We start from the raw sequence: 19,067 nt of genomic DNA on the forward strand, positions 1-19,067 counted from the left end.
ATGTTCAGATTTTGTAAATCTGATAGTTTATTAATTAATTACAAAGAGCTTAAATATATATGTTTTATTTATATTTTCTTGTTATTAAGCTTTTTTATATGGTGTTTATGTAAAAAACATTTTCAAAATAAAATAAATAAAAGACACAAATGGAGGAACCATGAATCAAAATATAAAAATGAAAAATTAGAATTTTTTAATTATATATATGAATCGGCTAATTCAGATGAAGTAATTATTAGACAAGAAGGATATAAAAATAGTTTTGTTGGTTTTATGCTAAAAAATATATCTATTATATTTTACTTAATTACTCATATAATAATTATATTATTGATAATTAATGAATATTGTATATATGAAAATAATGAAAAGTTATGGAATGATAGAGCTTTTGTATTTTTTATTTTTTTTCTATTAAGTTTTATAATTACGTATGGAATATTAATTGTTAGAAAACATATGCATGGTTTTTTTTTAAAACCATCACTTTTAAAAGATAGTGATTATGTACTAATTTATACAAAAAATGAAGATTACATAAATTTTTATAAAAACATTTTCAAAGATGTCTTTGAATTTTTTTATATTTTTTTTAAAAATAATTATTATAAATTAAGAAAATTTCTGTTTCTACATTTCCATTTATCCAATAATTATAAAAATGAAAATAAAAGCAGCATTTTTCAATATAAAAAAAATGGTTATGAAGAAAAATATAAAGAGTTCAATAAAATAAAGAGAAGCAAAAATCAGGAAAATATCATGAGGGAAGATAAAATAATAAGAAATGAAAAAAAAAAAAAAATTGAAACGAAATCTCTGAATAAATTAAAAGTTCATAAAGTAAAAGTAAGAATAAATGAAAAAAATATACGATATTTTTTTTTTCGCAGTATGAAATATGTATATAATGAAAAAAAGGATGCCTTTTATAATATATCTCATAGTATAAATGAAAAAGTAAATAATTTAGATTTCAATTACATTTTGAAAAAAGGAGGTCTGAATAATAACGAAATTATAAATAATATAAATGAGTATGGATATAATAATATTCATTTAGAATTTTACTCTCTTTTTAAAAATTTAAAAAGAGAGTTATTGGATGGTATTTATATGTTTCAGTTATTTATAACTTATAAAAATTTTTTCTGGAAAGAAATAATAACATCCTTAATTTGGTTAGTTATATCTTTGCTAACAGTAATGAAGAAAATTTTTAAAAATCAAAAAAATAAGAAAGAAATTTTTGAAAATATTCAAGCTAATAATAACACTGTAGTAACTGTTTACAGAAATTCTATAGTTCAACAGATACCTTCAAATAATTTAACTATAGGTGATATAATTATAATAACATCAAAAATGACTATACCTTGTGATTGTTTATTATTAACAGGAAATGTTTTAGTTGATGAAAGTTTATTAACAGGGGAATCTAGACCAATGAAAAAAATATGTATATCAAATTTAAATTCTTTTAATTCTTGTGAAAAGATAAACTCAAGCGAATCTTATATTTTTAATGAAAACCAAGAGAATTTTATTGAAAAACAAAAAGGAATAAATAAAAAAAAAAACTATGAAGCAAATATAATAAACAAAAGAGATTATAATAAACAGAATGAACATAATAAATACTTTTCTAATAATTATAACACAAATAATATATTATATGCTGGAACAGATGTAATATCTACCTTGAATTTTTCAGATAATATATATGCTATAGTAATAAATGTAAGCATATATACTTATAAAGGAAAATACATGCAAAATGTATTATTCCCAAATCCTTTACTTTTTAAATATGATTCTCAATTACCCATAGTTTTTATTTTTACCATTTTATTTAGCTTAATTTGTTTTTATTTTCAAATATATTACTTAGGTTTTAACATGACATCTATTTTTTATTCAATTGGAACTTTATCTCAAATATTACCAGTATGGACACCTGTAGTTTTAAATATAGGATTAAATATATCTACAAATAGATTAAAAAAAGAAAAAAATATATGTTGCATTGCTCCATCTAGAATTCCTATATGTGGTAAAATTCGTATTTTCTTTTTTGATAAAACAGGAACATTAACAGATCATAAAATAGAACTTTCAGGGGTTCACTTTTGCAATAACATTTTAAACGAAAAAAAAAAAATACACTCAAGACATAGTAATCATAACAAAAGTATTTCTGATGATACATATGATATCAAATTTGAAAACTTTTCTTTACTTAATAATAAAAATTTTAAATCATTTTACAAAAATAACTTAAAAAAAAATTGGAATTTAAGAGATTTTGACTATAATGCACCACATTTTTTGTCAAATAATATTGTTGAATATTACAGTTCTAATAATATTAATAATAATGTTTTTGCAAAAAGTAATATTAAAGATAAGAATGATTCTAATAATAATTCACAACATTCTTTTTATTCTAGTATTGGTTTCAATGAGACAAGTAATATTAATCAAGAAAAAAATAAAAACATAAATAATGAATATATGCAAAAATCTTTTCCATATTACAAAAGTAAGTTATTTACTTTAACAGATAATGACACATATGATCAACAAGAAAAAGAAAAATTTTATGATCAAAAGTCATCTAATTGCAATAAAAATGAAAGGAGCAATGGTAGTAGGCAAACATCAACTGGTGATGTTTTTCAAAGTTATGATGAAATGGAAGAACATAAATATTATGAAGATGAAATAAAGAATATTAATTATAAAGAACAAGAAAAAAATATTTATAATGAAAATTTAAAAAAAATTAATAAAGATAATAAAAAAAATATTCAAAAAAAGGGACTTGATAAATATAATAATCCAAATAATTATAAAATTTCATATGATGAAGAAGAGTATAATAAAGATAATTTTGAAAATAAAACAAAAGATAAATTAAAGAAAGATCAACAAATATCAATTAATGTGGATTCTAATATTACCAGATGTGATAATTTTATTAAAAAGAAACAAAAAAAAGATTTCCTAAAAAACAGTAATAAAAAAGGTATTAATAATACAATTGCAAAAACAAGTAATATTAATGAATCTAATACTTCTATGAATTTGATTACTTCCCTACTTTATAATAGTAAATTAATGTGGACTAATAAAGTTACTTTTAATAATACCCCATCAAATTATCATTTACTAATTTATGCATTAGCTGGTTGTTCATGTGTTTATTATGATAGTAATAATATATATGGAAATGAAATTGATAAAAGATTATTTGAAGCAACTGAGATGAGAATAAGTAATTATATTAATAAACATGATATGAATATAAAAAAAATTACTTTAAAAATGAATGATGAATATAAATGTTTCGACATTTTAAAAACATATGAATTTGATTATTACACAAAAATATCTACTACTTTATCATATGGATATTTTGATTTTGAAGACAAAATTTACATTGTTTTTTCAAAAGGTTCCTTTGATAAAATTTATCAAAAATGTATTAAAAACGATGAAATATATTTTTTTAAAAAAAAAGAACAAGAATATAGTAAAAATGGATTTTATGTTATTGCTTTAGCATTTAAAATTATACGGAAATCATCTTATGAGAATATCATGGAATTATCTAGAGAAGAATTAGAAAAAGAAATGAATTTTTTATCATTAATAATGTTTAATAATCATGTAAAAAATGATGCACCTAATGTTATTCAAACTTTAAAAGATTCTTCAATTAGACCTGTTATATTAACTGGTGATAATGCTTATAATTGTTTATATGTTGGTAATAGAATAGGTTTATTTAGTAAAGTAGAATTTTATGACTCTTGTTTTTCATTAAATATAAATTCTAATATTAATTATGAAATTAAAAAAAATAATAATGAAAATGAATTTCAATCTAACGAAACAAAATTTTTATCTTTTGAAAATCTTATAAAATCAAGCAGCAGTGAAAACAAATTAGGTAACTCTTCTTGCATTACAGAAAAATATAATGAACAATCAAAAAAAAAAAAAAAGAACAAAAATATTGATAAAAGGGAAACTGATAAAGAAAATGTTAAAAGTAAAAAATATGTTGATATAAAGTATTCATCTATTAAATCAAAATATAATAGTAAAAACTTTAAATATGAACCAGAAGAAAATACTCCTTTATTATCTCCAAGCAAAAAAGAAGATAGACAAGAAGAATCTATATCTAATAATTTAAATCAAAATGATTGTAGTATTAAAAATAGTGTTATTTGTAAAATTTCAAATGATAAAGATATTGCGAATAGTAGTAATAATAATGGTACTAATAAAAAAAATTATAATTGCAATGATATAATTGTTGATAAATATAATAGCGTTAATAATAGTAAGGAAAATGATAAAAATATAAAAGATAAGGAAAGCATCCTTATAAAATCTAAAAATCAATATGATTTTATGAATAATAAAGCTTCACATTATATAAATGAAGAAAAATACGAAGAAAATATAATAGTATATGGATATGTATTAAATGATGAGTTGGTATTTGTTAATATACAAAATGACAAAAAAATTAATAAAAATATTGTATTGTATCATGATATTTATAAAGAAATAATTTTAACAGGTGAAGCATATCTATTAATAAAACAAAGCATATTTCATATTAAAAATACAGATGAAGAATTTAATAATGAAGGATTGGAAGAATATAAAAATTTCTTATTAAGGGTAAGAATATTTTCGAGGTTAACTCCAAATAATAAAATTGAAGTAATAAAAGATTTTATAAGTTTTGGTTATATATCGGGTATGTGTGGGGACGGAAGCAATGATTGTGGTGCTTTAAAAATTTCCCATGCAGGTTTAGCTTTATCAAATTCTGATACATCCGTAGTATCACCCTTCAGTAGTAGAAATGAAAATTTAAAAAGTGTGATTGATATATTAAGAGAAGGAAGGGCATGTTTAGTTACATCTATAAATTGTTATAAGTATATGCTTTTATATGGATTTATGATTTCAATTATTAAAATTGTCTTATTTATGCATGCACATGCAGTTATGTCAGAATACGGATATTTATTTTTTGATAATGTAATTTTATTATTGCTAGCTAAGTCAATGACTTTATCAAAACCAGCACTTAAATTAAAAACACAGACACCTACCTCAAGTATTATAGGTGCACAAACTATTCTTTCTTTATTATGTACACTTTTTGTTAATTTTTTCTTTCTATATATAATTATTTTTCAATTTTTTTATATTTATAACTTACCAACATCATATCACATGAACAGTTCAGCACCCAAATCATCTTGGTGGCTAATGAGTGATAATTATGAAAGTTTTTTGACATGTATTTGGTTTTGTTTTCAAATTGTAAATAGTGCTTTTATTTTAACTTTTGGAGGAAAATACAGAAAAAATATTTTTACGAATTATACCTTTATGACGTAATGGAATATGCATAATAAAAACTTAAAAAACCATATATATAATACATTTTGTTATATTATTATTATTATTATACATATGTACATATATATATATATATATTTTTTTATAATATTATTATAATTTATTATATTTAATTCTGTTTTTTTTTTTTTTTTTTTTTTTACAGGTATTATTTTTTGATAAATAGTTTTTTATTATACTTAACATTAGGAGGTCCTAATAAGTTAACATGTTTATTTCGTATGAATTGCAATAATGAAATTTCAAAAACTACTAAATTCAAAATTCTTGATTTATTTTCATATTCAGCTAGTGGTTTAAATTTTTATGGACCTAATGGAAATAACATATTGAGTAGGAACCATAAAATAAGATTTCTTTTCTTAAATTTTTTAAATATAGCTTTTAATATTTTTATATCAAAATATATTTTATGTGAAAAACTTTATAATATGGTAAGAAAATTTTTTAATTATAAAAATAGAAAAATTCCTGTTTAACTTTCTTTTTTTTAATTTTTTTTCCCATAATTAAAAAATATTCCTTAATTGTTTATATATCATATAAAAGTTCTTTCATGTTTTTTTCTTTCTATTTTTTGAACAAAAATTTAAAAATTCTTTATTTTATAAATCATATGAAATTTATTTGATTTTGATCTTTCATATATAATTATCTATAATGCTAATTTTTTTCTTCTAATTGTTAATTTTATAAAAAAATTATTACAATTTATTTTTTACAGTTTCTAAATTTTTTTTTTATAACTTAAAACTACTATTAATTAAAAAACCTTTGAATTGTTAAAAAAAAAAAAAATTTAAAAAGAATAAAAAAAAGTTATGTTCTTATATGAAACATAAAATATGCAGTGTATTTCATATATGATGTAATAGTATATTTTTTTTAATAATAAAAGTTAAAACAAATCATAAGCAAAATAAGAGAATACTTAATAAAAGATGAAATATTTTTATTAATTAAAAAACAAAAGTAAAATATATATATATATAATATAAATTTATGAAAGTAACAAAAAATAAAATATAGAAAAATAAATTTAATTAATCAATTTTATTGAATTGAGCAACATTTCTCCCATTTTTTCTAAAAATTATTTAAAAATATAAATTAAACAAATTACATAAGTTTCTTAATTATTATCAAAAGTATTTCATACAAAAGTCATATATATATATCCAAATATAAAAATTGAGGTAACCTTATTTTTTTTGTTTGTTTTTTTAAGGGAATCATCTTGTTTCGTAATTTTATTTTCATTATATTCTAAAAGAAAAAAAAATATTCTATTACAAAAAAAAAAAAAAAAAAAATAAAAATAAAAAATAATAAATTTGTAATTTTTTATTTTAAATATATGAATTAAAAAGATTTTGTATACTCTGAAAGAAGCTTTTCTCTTTTGACTCTTTGATACAGTTATGCACATCTGGATACCGATGAGGCAAACAAAAATTCCTTTTGCAATTTTTACATTTGTAATTGTTAATTCCATTTAAAACCTGAAAAAATTTTAAATAATATCCATGTCTTTCATTAATTTATGAAAATTTTTTGTTATGAAACATTACATATTAAAAAAATATTGAAAATAAAAAAATCTTCACCTCTCAATTTAATTTAAAATTTTTATTAAGTATAAATGAGTACATATTTTAAAAAAATAATTTTTATTTATTTTTTTTTTTTTTTTACTTACTGTTTTACATTCTTTTTCATTACATATGAGTATAGACATTTTCTTTTTTTTATATGAGCATTTATAAATTAAATGCTTTTTTATTTCTTCTGTTTTCTGAATATTTATAAAAATATAATATTTATGTATATAATATACTTTTATGATTAAAGAACATAAAAAGGTAAATAAAAACTTTGTATCCATGGAACTATAAACATAAATACTAAAATAATATAAACAAATGAAAAAATGTATTCATAATTTTTTATTAGAATCACACTTTATTTACAATTTATTTCTTTTAACTTACATCAGGTAAAGTCAAGTTACAATATTCACACAAAACAACCTTTGAATCAAAACTTTTTGATTTGGGGCAAAGATGTTCTTGAATATTTCTATGTAATTCACAAAACTGTAATAAGTGAACATAAATTTTTAAATAAAAATAACCTTTTTAAGCATTTTTCTTTTTTCTGACTAAGAATAAATATGTTGATAAACAGACTGTAATCATATTTACACGTAATTTTATTTATTATATATTTATACATTTAAATTACAATATTCACATTTGAAAGGAAGAAAATCATGATTTCTGCAACCAATCATTTCACACTGTTTGCTAAGATCGGAAAAATAAGCCATTTTGATTTTTTTTTTTTTTTTTTTTTAAAATAATCTTTTCATTTCAATAAAAAAAAAAAAAATTAAATGACAAAAACTATATTTTACCTAAAGATGTAGAAGAAACTAATTTATATAAATTTGTTTATTTTTTTGTTACAAAATTATGAAGAAAAAAAAAGTGAAAAAAGCTTCTTATTAATAAATTAGCACATTATTTTATGGTAATATATTCATTTTTTTTTTTTTTTTTCTTAGAAATCATTTAAATACATTAATGTGTATATATAAATGTTTTCATTTATGTAATTCATTTTTATACAAAATTTCCATTTTTTATGTATACTGAAAGATGGGATTGTTTTTTTTATTTTTTTTTTATTTTGTTTATTTCTTTTTTTTTTTTTTTTTTTAATTTATGTAAAAAAAAAGGAAAGAAAAATAATTTATACTATCTTTCCCTAACCATTAAAAGAGCATAAATACCTTTTTTTTACTTTTTATTAAAAAAAGAAATTTTTACTCTTACTAAAAAAATTATATTTTAAAAAAAAAGGTATATTAAATTTTTAAATGAAAAATTGTTCATTTTTTTTTTTATCTTTTTAATAATTTATAACAATAATTTTTCATTTTTTTATGTATCAAAAATCTTTTTAATTTTTAATGAAAAAAAATAATTATAACAATTTTCTACAATATGATAAAAGTTTTCAAAATAATTTCTAATTTTTATAAAATTATATTTGCATAAAAACGTTTATTTATATAAAAATATTATTACATTTTAATTACACTGTTTTTTTAATTTCTATATATTTAAATACTTTTTAACTTTTCTTTGATTTTATTTTTAAGAAATTTCTATTTTTCATCTTAATGAAATTTAAAAATCAAAGGAAGGAATATTAAAAATAATAAATTATTATGTTTTTTATTCATATTTTAATTTTTAGTTTTTTTTGTTTTTTTTGTTTTTTTTTTCAAATATATAGTTACAATATAATTAATATTAATATTAAGTTAAATAAGTATGTAAATTTAAAAAATAAATATAAAAATTTTATTCTTAAAAACTCACAAAGGAATTTCAATTATACAGTCGAAAATTTCCCATCCATAAATGAAATCATAAATAACAAAGATGACTATTTTTTTAAAAGTAATAAAACTTTTTCTGATTTAAATGTTCATAAAACATTAGTAGAGGAATTAAAAAAAAATAATATTAATGTAGCTTCAATAATTCAATCAGATTTATTAGATTATTATAATAAAAATTATGAGAAATTAAAAAATATTATTATAGGTGCGGAAAATGGTATAGGGAAAACTTTGTCTTACATAATTTTAATTTTAAATCATTTATTAAATCAAAAAAAAAAAAATACATGTATTATAATTTTTCAATATAGCAATTTATTATGTAATCAGTGTTATGATATCATAAAACTTCTTTCAAAGTAATTTTAAAACATTATTCATAAAATAAAAAATTTCTTTTGTTTTTAAAATAAATTATTACATTTTTTGTTTCATTAATTAAATAAATATCCATTTTAAATAGAACAATATTTGTTTTACATTTAAATAATTTAATATAAACAACATTTTAGAAGAAAATTTATTTATAGACTTAATATAAATATACATTGTATATACGTATATATATATATATATTACTATTTCTACAAATTAAAAAAAAAAATATATAATATGCAAAAATATGTATATTCTTTTTATTTTTAGAAATGTAAAAGTTAAAACAATTAATTTAAAAAATGAAGATAAGATAAATCTAAATAAGAATCACATAATTATATCAACTCCTGTAAAATTTTATCACTATATGAAAGAAAATAAAGAAATATTAATAAATTTTTTTCAGAATTTAAAATTTTTGATAATAGATGAAGCAGATGTAATATTTGAAAAACCGTACATTAAATATATGAATTATATTTTTGATGAAATAAAAAAAATACATGATAATTTTGTATCAATAATAACATCATCTACCTTATGTAATAAAGGAAAAAAATCTATATATAACAACATAATGAAATATATAAAAAATTCAGTAATTATAAAAACAAATTACTTTCATAATATTCATCCATTTATTAATTATCATTTTATTAATTTACCTATTTATAATATTAATACAAAGTTTGAAGCAATTAAAAAAATTCTTCAAAGAGAAAATCATAAAAAAGTTCTTATTTTTTGCAATACTATTAAAAGTTGCAATCAGGCATTTAGTTTAATGAAATCAGTTTTTGATAACATTTTCATTTTTAATTCTTCATTTAAAAAAACAGATCAATTAATCATTCTAGAACATTTTAAGAATTCACAAAAACCAATTTTAGTAACTACTGATATTATATATAGAGGTATTGACGTGAAAAACATAACGCATCTTTTTCATTTTGATACACCAACAAATATCATAGTATATACTCATAGGTAATTAAAAAATATAAAGTGAAATATAAAATTCTGAAAATTTAAAAATAAAATAATTATATATAATACATTATTAAAAGTAAATTATATAATAATTCATAATAATAATATATTACATTATTATAATTATAGTAATATTAAAAACAAAAAGACAACTATATGATATTATAATATTTATATTAGAAATAATATGATATAATCTGATATAATATGATATAATATTAATATAAAAAAAAAAAGAAAAAAAAGAATAAAGAATGAAAAAAAATAAAAAAAAAAATAGAAAAGTTTTGTATTATACTTAAAAAAAGTGTAGTAAAAAAAAAAAAAAAAAAAAAACTAAAACATAATGTAGATATATTTATATGTTGTATTTTTATATATATTTTTTAGATAAAATGTTATCTTAATATATTTTTTTTTATTCCTTCATAGGAATGGGAGAATAAGTAGAGGGGCAAGTACAGGCGATATATATATTTTTAATAATTTGAATGATTTAATAACGAAAAAAATATATGAACTTCATAAAAATAATGTAAGATTTGAAGAACTTTTTAGTAGAAAAAGATCTTTAAGAAAAAATTATAAAAGAGAATTAAAAAATTCAATGTAAAAAAAAAAAAAAAAAAAAAAGAAGAAGTAATAATAATAAACATAGAAGAGAGAAAGAAAGTAAAAAATTTATACAAAGTCACACCAAATATAATATTGCCAAACGTTGCTTATTTATATAAATCGTTTATTTCTTCTAATTTTTTCTTTAAATCATTTTCATTATTTGTTTTTTCACCTACCCCTTGTTTTAAATTTTGAATAAACTACCATATTTGAAAAATAAAAATAAAGAAGGTAAAGAAAATCAATAATATAAATAAGCATATGTATATATATATATATAATATACCTGTAGTGTTACTGATATTTTTTTTAGCTTTTTTTTTTTATTCTTTTCTAATTCAACAAGATCCTATAAAATAAATAATATATATATTGATTTATAAAAATTGTGAAATATAAAAGAATTATATATTAATAAAAAATATATCATGCTTAAATGTATTATAAATGAGAAAAAAGATAACAATGTTTAGGATAAATTAAATATATTACTCTAAATTCATCTTTTGAATTATAATATTTTTCATTAAGCATAGATAATTCACTATATGTTTCCTGAATGGCATTATTTAGTTTTTCTGTATTATTATGACATTCTTTTATTTTATCCCACATTTCATCAATACTTCTAGAACCAATTGATGATTCTAATGTATTCATTAATTCATTAATTTCTCTGTATGATTTTTTTCTTTACAAAATGAAATGAAAAATAATTTTTTATATTTAATATTTTCTTATTTATTTTTTTTTTTTTTTTTTATATATGTATTGCATAGCTAGTATTTCTTATTTTATATGTACATTTTAAAATTTTTGTATTTTTTATTATATAATGAAATTTTTTTTTTTTTTTTAAATACTTAAATTCTTTATATTTTTCGTCTTCTTTATCAATAGCATCGGGTAATTCACTTAATAAGGATTTTAAATTTTGTAATTTGTTTTTTTGAATAGATAATTCTCTTTCTAAATTAACATAGCTTAATTCCTTATTTTTATTTATATTATCAACATTGGACATATATATATCATTTTTTTTCATAACTTCCTCAGATTCTTCAATTTTTTTTTGCTCTTCTTTTTTTAACTTTTCTTTAATTTGCATTGTTTTGTGTATTTCTTCATTTTTTTTATGCATATTATCAACATAATTATAAAAATTTTTTTTTTTTTCATCCATTTTAAAAAAATTGAAGTTTAAAGCTAAAAATTAAATATAATACAAAAAAATATTAAAGAATAATAGTAACTTTTTCAATCGGATATTACGAAAAATTTACACAAAATTCAGTCTTTTTTTTTTTAAACTGTATGTTGTAGAAATAATTTTCAAATGCATGTAGAAATGTTTTTGTATAATAAAAGTACAATTATTAAAAATTCATATAATTTAAAATCCTTAGGTATTATGAATTTTTTTTTTTTTTTTTTTTTTTTTTTTTTGTCTTATTATATTATATAATTTTAAACGTTAAAAATTTTTATTTTAAATTTACTAAAGTAGCTAAAGGTGCACAAAGAAAAAAAAAAAAAAAAAAAAAAAAATTNAATTTTTTTTTTTTTTTTTTTTTTTTTCTTTGTGCACCTTTAGCTACTTTAGTAAATTTAAAATAAAAATTTGTAACGTTTACAATTATATGATATAATAAGACAAAAAAAAAAAAAAAAAAAAAAAAAAAAAAGAAAATATAAGTATTTCTCCATTTTTAAGAATTTATCAAAAATAATTTTTTTTTTTTTTCTGAAATATATTCTAGCATTATTATTTTATGCACAAATTAATGGAATATAATTAAATGAAATATGTGTGTAACCGATGATTGAATATCAGAATTCTTAATATAACATTATTTTATTTTATATATATATTAACATCTTTAATAATGGTATAATGTTTTCGTTTAATTAAAATATATTATTATTTAGTATATTTTTTATTATTAAAATATGAGAAAAAGTATAATGTTATTGTCATTTTAAATACTTCCATTTAATGTATAATCATTTTATAAAACTCATGAAAAGGTAAAAATATTTTTTTTTTTACTTTTTTTTCTTATATACTTAGAGGTGAGATAATGCTTTTAGAAAAGAAAATAAAAAGAAATTCAAGATGTAGATACGATGAAAAAAGAGAAAAAAATTTGTATTTTTACTAATATTTATAACGAATATATCTATATTTTATATAAAACTTTAAGTAGTTTATGTAGTAAAATAATCTAACATATAGTAAAACATATAAATGAAAATTCAGAAAAAATATGCATAACTCAAGAAGTTGTATTTTCTCTCTTTCTTTTATTTATACTATTTTACAAAAAGAAAAAAACATATAAATAAAAATGATATATACTTTATGGGATAAATAAAATATCACTAATAGAATTTTCAATATGTTAATAGAAAAATATATTATTAAATTATATATATATAAAACACTTATAATAATAAATTATTATTATTATTCAAATATTTAATTCTTTTAATTTTACTAATTTTTAATTCAATTTTATTATTTTTATGTACATTAAGGTACTAATTTTTGTCGTAAGTTTTTATTACATGAGCTTATTTTTAATATTACATAATACTATATTATTTTCTCTTTTTTTTTTTTTTTTTTTTATTTTAAATATATATATATATATGTATAAATATTTTATTTTAAAAATAATATATAAAAGAAATTATTGATATTTATGCATTTTCTTTTTATTGTATGTTTTTATAAACAAAATTTTATTCTTTTAATATGGTAAATTTTTTAAATAAATGTTGTAAAATGACTTTAGATGATATATAATTTTATGATGCTTTTGTATTAATTAAAATAAAATATAACAAATATAAAAGAATTTTCTTATAAATTTTTTTTTTTTTTTTTTTTTTTTGTTCAATATTCTTTAATGAAAAAAAAAAAAAAAAAAAAAAAAAAAAAAGGAATAAGAAGAAATAAGCATGAGATCTTTATTTTGTAATATATTGAATCATGTTGGTATTAAATTAAAAATTTACATTACATTATCGTTTCTGTTGTTATATTTAAATATATGTATTTGTAAGACAAATAAAATTTTAACTTTTAGATCTATTAATAATAATTTCTTTATATATCAAAATAATGTAAACTTTTTAAAGAAACAATTCCTTTTAAGAAAAATAAATGAAAAACAAAATAAAAGTTCTATTTATCTGAACCATGAAACGAATGATAAAACAAACAACAATGGTGAAATATATAATAATATAGATCATATAAAAAGAGACTCAATAAATGATGTAGATAATATTAAATATTATGAAAAACCAAATGATGATAATATAATAGATGACAAAGAAAAAAAAAAAATTGAAAGTACAAATGATAAAAATGAGTTTTCTCATTTTGATGAAATAAATAAAAATATTGTAAATTATTTAGAAAGCAAGGGAATAAAATATATGACAAAAATTCAGTCTCAAAGTTTTAATCCTATATATAATGGAAAAGATATAATAGGAAGATCAGAAACGGGTTCAGGAAAAACATTAGCTTTTGCTTTGCCATTAGTAGAGAAATTACATAAAATGAAAACAGAAAAAGTAAAAAATGAAATAACTGAAGGAGATGAGGAATATAAATTTGAAAGTAAAAACCCCGTTATATTAGTACTAGAACCAACTCGAGAATTATCCAAACAAGTAGAAAATACATTTAAAGAAATAAGTCAATTTTATAATTTTAATATAATATCTATATATGGTGGAGAAAATTATACATATCAAGAAAAGAGATTAAGAAAAGGAATTGATATTTTAACTGGAACACCTGGGAGAATAATTGATCATATAGAAAGAAAAAATTTATCTTTAAAAAACATAAAATTTCTTGTTTTAGATGAAGCTGATGAAATGTTGAATTTAGGTTTTACTCATGATATTGAAAGAATATTGAGTCATATAAATTTAAAAGAAGCTCAAATATTATTATATTCTGCGACTACTCCATCATGGATAAAGGATATCTCTTCAAAATATTTGAAAAATCCTTTTTGTATTGATGTAGTTGATTCATTTAATAAAACTTCAAAAAATATAAACCATATAGCAATAAAAACTCCATATGATATAAAAGAAAAAGCTTTACTATTAGAAGATCTTATTTTAGTTAAATCAAATGGTGGCCAAGTTATTATCTTTACAAGAACTAAATTAGAAGCAGATATTTTGTGTTCAGAAGGATCTTTTAAATCTTTGACTTTCTCTGTTTTACATGGAAATATTGCACAATCGACGAGAGAATACACAATGCAAAGATTTAGACAAGGAATGTTTCAGATTTTAATTGCAACTGATATTGCTTCAAGAGGATTAGATATAAGTAATGTTGATTTAGTTATACAATGTTTCCCTCCTAATTACTCTTCTATATATATTCATAGAGCAGGAAGAACTGGAAGGGCTAATAAAAAAGGAACATCTTTAGTTTTATTTTCAAATGAAGATAAGCATGATTTACTAAAAATAGAAAAAAGTTGTGGTATAAAATTTAATATAGAAACGTTACCAAGTAATGAAGATGTTTTTTTATGTGCTTCTAATTTAGCATCTAAAAGAATTGATAGTGTGAATAAAAATGTTTTGCCTTTTTTTCATAAAACTGCACAAGATATTATTAATAAATGTAATTCAACACAAATAGATCAAATAGAATTGATATCAAGATGTTTGGCTGTTATAACCAAAAAAGATCATATAAAAAAAAGATCTTTAATTAGCGGATTATCTGAAACTATCACTTTGTGTTTCATCAATAAAAGTAGAAAATGGAGAAATGAAGATGACATTATTTACTGGATAAATAAAATCTCAAGTGAATTAAATGTAAATACATTCAATAAAGTTCTTCAAGTAAAAATAGACAATAAAGATAGAAGTTCCTCTTTTTTTGATCTAAATGAAAATTTAGCACAATTACTTATTCAAAATTTTAAAAGTATGTCAAAAAATGAATATAGAAAAATCCTTGATTTATTTGTAGCTCAAAAAATACCTGAATATATAAATTTATCATCTGAAGAAACCTTTCGTAGATATCAAAATAATAAAAAAAGTTATTCTTATAGAAAAAGAAGACATTATTAAAATATATATATAAAAAGAATATACTTTTATTATTTTCTTATTTTTACATAAATATATATACAAGTTCATCTTATAAAAAGAAATGCAAGAAAAAAAAAATTATAAATTTTATATATTAAGTAAATTTAGGAAAAAAAAAAGAAATTTCACGAAGAATACTAATATAATTAATATATGAGTTATAAGAAAAATTTCATTTCTACAATATTTATAAAAAAAAAAAGTTATGGAAAAACATAGTTTTTAATAAGTAGTGTATATATAAATATAGAAAATCAGTCTAGTTTCTAATAGATTCAAATGAAGAAAAAAATTAATTTGAATTTTTCAATTCTTGAGAAAGAAGGAATTAATATTCAAATGATTTTTTTTTTTTTTTTTTTTTTTTTTTTTTAGGTTTTATTATTTATCCACTAAAAATAACTTTATTTTAATTGTTATTAAAATTATATATGATTATTAACATATATGTAAAAAAAGTTTTATCAATTTGTTATAAATATTTATTCCATTCATATTTTTGCTATACATATATGTATATGAATATATGTATATATTTTTTTTTTTTTTTTTTTTTTGTGTACTTACATTTTTTTATACTAATTTATTTTATCTTTTTTTAATTTGATCTAAATTATATTTCAAAATATTAATCTTAATTTTTAAGCATTATATATTTATCTGCACTCATTTTTTTTATTATAAGCTTATCCCTGTGAATGTATATTTTTTAATTTTGCTTAAAATAGGAATATTTAATAAAAAAATATACAATATAAAATTTCAAATATCTTAAAAAATTTCAAAAAATAAGAACAAAATGAACATATTGTTTATAATAATGTATTTTTTCTTCTTCTTTTTTTTTTTAAAATTTGGATTATGTGGGAAGTCTAACTCATTAGATAAATTTTATTTTAATGATGTTAAAAGCACAAAAAATAATATGTAAAATATATGTATATTATTAATATTTAGAAAAACTATATGTTTTTATTTATTTATCTTTTACTTAATTTTTTAAAGTAAAAAAAAAAAAAAAATAAAAAATAAATAATTATTTTGTACTATTAGAATTCCTGGTTCTAAAGTTTTATATCCATTAATTCAAGATCTTGAAGAAAATGATGAGTTAAAATGAAATTAAAATATAATTTTATGTATTAATATATTTCATATCTATATATCTATATTCTTTTTAAAAAGTAGCTATTTCAATATTGACAATATATATGATGAAATGTCTTTTCCTGATCCTTTTATTCAACCTGAAGAATGTGTTTTATCTTTAGGGTAATTATTACATAGTATCTTTTAATAAACATAAATATAAAAATTTTATCTTTTCTACACTTTATTAGAATAAGTCATTCATGGTTGTGTGATCCTTCTCGCTTCTTAAATTTAAATGAACAATTAAATGTTGAAGCAGCTTTACTTAAGATAAGGGATACTAATTTTCATAAGTGTTCAAATAATGGAATTTATTATTATCAAGTAATATAAACATATATGTATATAAGTTAATTTCATTTTGTTTTATTTTATTTTTTCTTTTTTCTTTAGGTTTCTGTGGCTTTAGTACCACAAATACATATAGATAAAAATAACTCTCATGAAAAATCTGCCCAAATTTTTGCTCATAATTTATTAAGAAAATGGGGGATTGGTAACAAAGAATGTCATGATGGTATTTTATTTGTTTATATAAAGCAATTAGGAAAATTTATTGTAGTTAAAAGGGAAGGTGTTGAAAACCAATATATAAATGAAAATGAAATTAGAATGCAATTTATGAATACTTATTTTGCTACGGGATCTCTTAGTAAAGCATTAATTGAATCGTTAAATTTTGTTAATAAAAAACTACCTTCAAAACATCAAGGTTAGTAATTATTTATAAGTTTTAATAAAGTACTAATAATCAAAACATATATGTATTATATATATTCAATATAATTTTTAAATTATACTCAATAGTAGCTTTATATCTATAAATCACATAAGTTTTTATTTTATATTTTTTTTCCTATCTAAAAAATAATTCTAATATATTTATGTAAAATACTCAATATAATACTCATTATATGACGTTTATTTATTTATTTTTTTTTTTTTTTTAATAGAACTAACCAATACAGCAAAAATGTTTTTATTATTAATTCTTTTCTATATTGTGTCTGTCATTATTTTATATATTACTACTGTTACATATGGTAAAAATATTTAAATATAATTTTTTTGTTATTTTTATTCATTTCCTTATTGTTCTTAATTTAAATATTTTTTTTTTTTTCTTTTTTTTTTTTTTTTTTTTTTTTTTTTTTTTTTCTATATAATTTTTTAAATGATATAAAAACTTGAAATTTTTTTTTGATAAAAATATAAGTATGGTTAGAAATACTTTCTTATTTGTTTATTATTAAAGTATTAATAAAAATATATATTTGTAATATAAACAAATATGTTTGCACTGTTTCAATCTAAAATACCTAACAGGTAACCATTAATAAAATAAAATTCTCTATAATTTATTAGTTTATTTAATATATTTATAGTAATTATAATACTTATTTATACCTGAATTATGAAGAAAGATTATAAAAAACTATTTATATTAAATGATTCTTTGAAATATTATGAAATATAATTTAATAAAATAATAACATTTATATGAAGAATTAAAAACAAAAAATAAAATTAAATCATACCAATATAAAATAAACTATAAATATAGGAAAAAAAAAAAAAAAAAAAAAAAATGCACGCATAAAAAAGGGAGATTAATAAAAGAATCTTCATATAATTTTAGTTTTTAAAACAAAATTTTTTTATAAAAATGTATGTATTTTTTTTTTTTTTTTTATTGAACTGTTAAGTTATTCATATATATATATTTTTCCAAAAATAATTAATATATTTTTTTTTTTTTTTTTTTTTATATATTATATAATTTTAAATTTATTTTTCTTTTTATATAATTTTTCATTGAAAAAAATATTTTATTTCGAAAAGAATTAAAATATTTTCATTTGAAAGAATTGATTTTATTAATTTTTTTTTTTTCTTTTTTTTTTTTTTT

At 17.8% G+C, this 19,067-nt stretch overlaps 6 protein-coding genes across 6 annotated transcripts; 4 read left to right on the forward strand and 2 right to left on the reverse strand.

Moving 5' to 3' along the window:
* On the forward strand, nucleotides 1–5,936 carry ATPase3 (cation transporting P-ATPase, putative; the record flags this gene model as incomplete). Its single annotated transcript, XM_028674245.1, has 2 exons — nucleotides 1–5,432; nucleotides 5,603–5,936. The coding sequence occupies 2 exons, from the start codon at nucleotides 1–3 to the stop codon at nucleotides 5,934–5,936; spliced, it is 5,766 nt and encodes a 1,921-aa protein (XP_028530617.1).
* Nucleotides 5,937–6,723: 787 nt separating this feature from the next.
* PGAL8A_00025300 (AN1-like zinc finger family protein) lies at nucleotides 6,724–7,786 on the reverse strand (the record flags this gene model as incomplete). The annotated part of the gene is made up of 5 exons (XM_028674246.1): nucleotides 6,724–6,743; nucleotides 6,839–6,959; nucleotides 7,157–7,252; nucleotides 7,449–7,553; nucleotides 7,691–7,786. 5 exons carry the CDS (start codon nucleotides 7,784–7,786, stop codon nucleotides 6,724–6,726), a joined length of 438 nt encoding a protein of 145 aa, XP_028530618.1.
* Nucleotides 7,787–8,692: 906 nt separating this feature from the next.
* On the forward strand, nucleotides 8,693–10,850 carry PGAL8A_00025400 (ATP-dependent helicase, putative; the record flags this gene model as incomplete). The annotated part of the gene is made up of 3 exons (XM_028674247.1): nucleotides 8,693–9,228; nucleotides 9,515–10,234; nucleotides 10,670–10,850. The coding sequence occupies 3 exons, from the start codon at nucleotides 8,693–8,695 to the stop codon at nucleotides 10,848–10,850; spliced, it is 1,437 nt and encodes a 478-aa protein (XP_028530619.1).
* Nucleotides 10,851–10,959: 109 nt separating this feature from the next.
* PGAL8A_00025500 (conserved Plasmodium protein, unknown function) lies at nucleotides 10,960–12,038 on the reverse strand (the record flags this gene model as incomplete). The annotated part of the gene is made up of 4 exons (XM_028674248.1): nucleotides 10,960–11,055; nucleotides 11,142–11,204; nucleotides 11,348–11,546; nucleotides 11,719–12,038. 4 exons carry the CDS (start codon nucleotides 12,036–12,038, stop codon nucleotides 10,960–10,962), a joined length of 678 nt encoding a protein of 225 aa, XP_028530620.1.
* A 1,781-nt stretch (nucleotides 12,039–13,819) lies between these two features.
* PGAL8A_00025600 (ATP-dependent helicase, putative) lies at nucleotides 13,820–15,985 on the forward strand (the record flags this gene model as incomplete). The annotated part of the gene is made up of 1 exon (XM_028674249.1): nucleotides 13,820–15,985. The coding sequence occupies one exon, from the start codon at nucleotides 13,820–13,822 to the stop codon at nucleotides 15,983–15,985; it is 2,166 nt and encodes a 721-aa protein (XP_028530621.1).
* Nucleotides 15,986–16,805: 820 nt separating this feature from the next.
* Nucleotides 16,806–18,215, forward strand: PGAL8A_00025700 (conserved Plasmodium protein, unknown function; the record flags this gene model as incomplete). Its single annotated transcript, XM_028674250.1, has 6 exons — nucleotides 16,806–16,933; nucleotides 17,060–17,116; nucleotides 17,195–17,278; nucleotides 17,347–17,482; nucleotides 17,552–17,870; nucleotides 18,112–18,215. The coding sequence occupies 6 exons, from the start codon at nucleotides 16,806–16,808 to the stop codon at nucleotides 18,213–18,215; spliced, it is 828 nt and encodes a 275-aa protein (XP_028530622.1).
* Between the last annotated feature and the right edge of the window lie 852 nt (nucleotides 18,216–19,067).

This window comes from Plasmodium gallinaceum, assembly GCF_900005855.1.
Source record: "Plasmodium gallinaceum strain 8A genome assembly, contig: PGAL8A_v1_21, whole genome shotgun sequence".
In the NCBI taxonomy this organism is placed as follows: Eukaryota; Apicomplexa; class Aconoidasida; order Haemosporida; family Plasmodiidae; genus Plasmodium; species Plasmodium gallinaceum.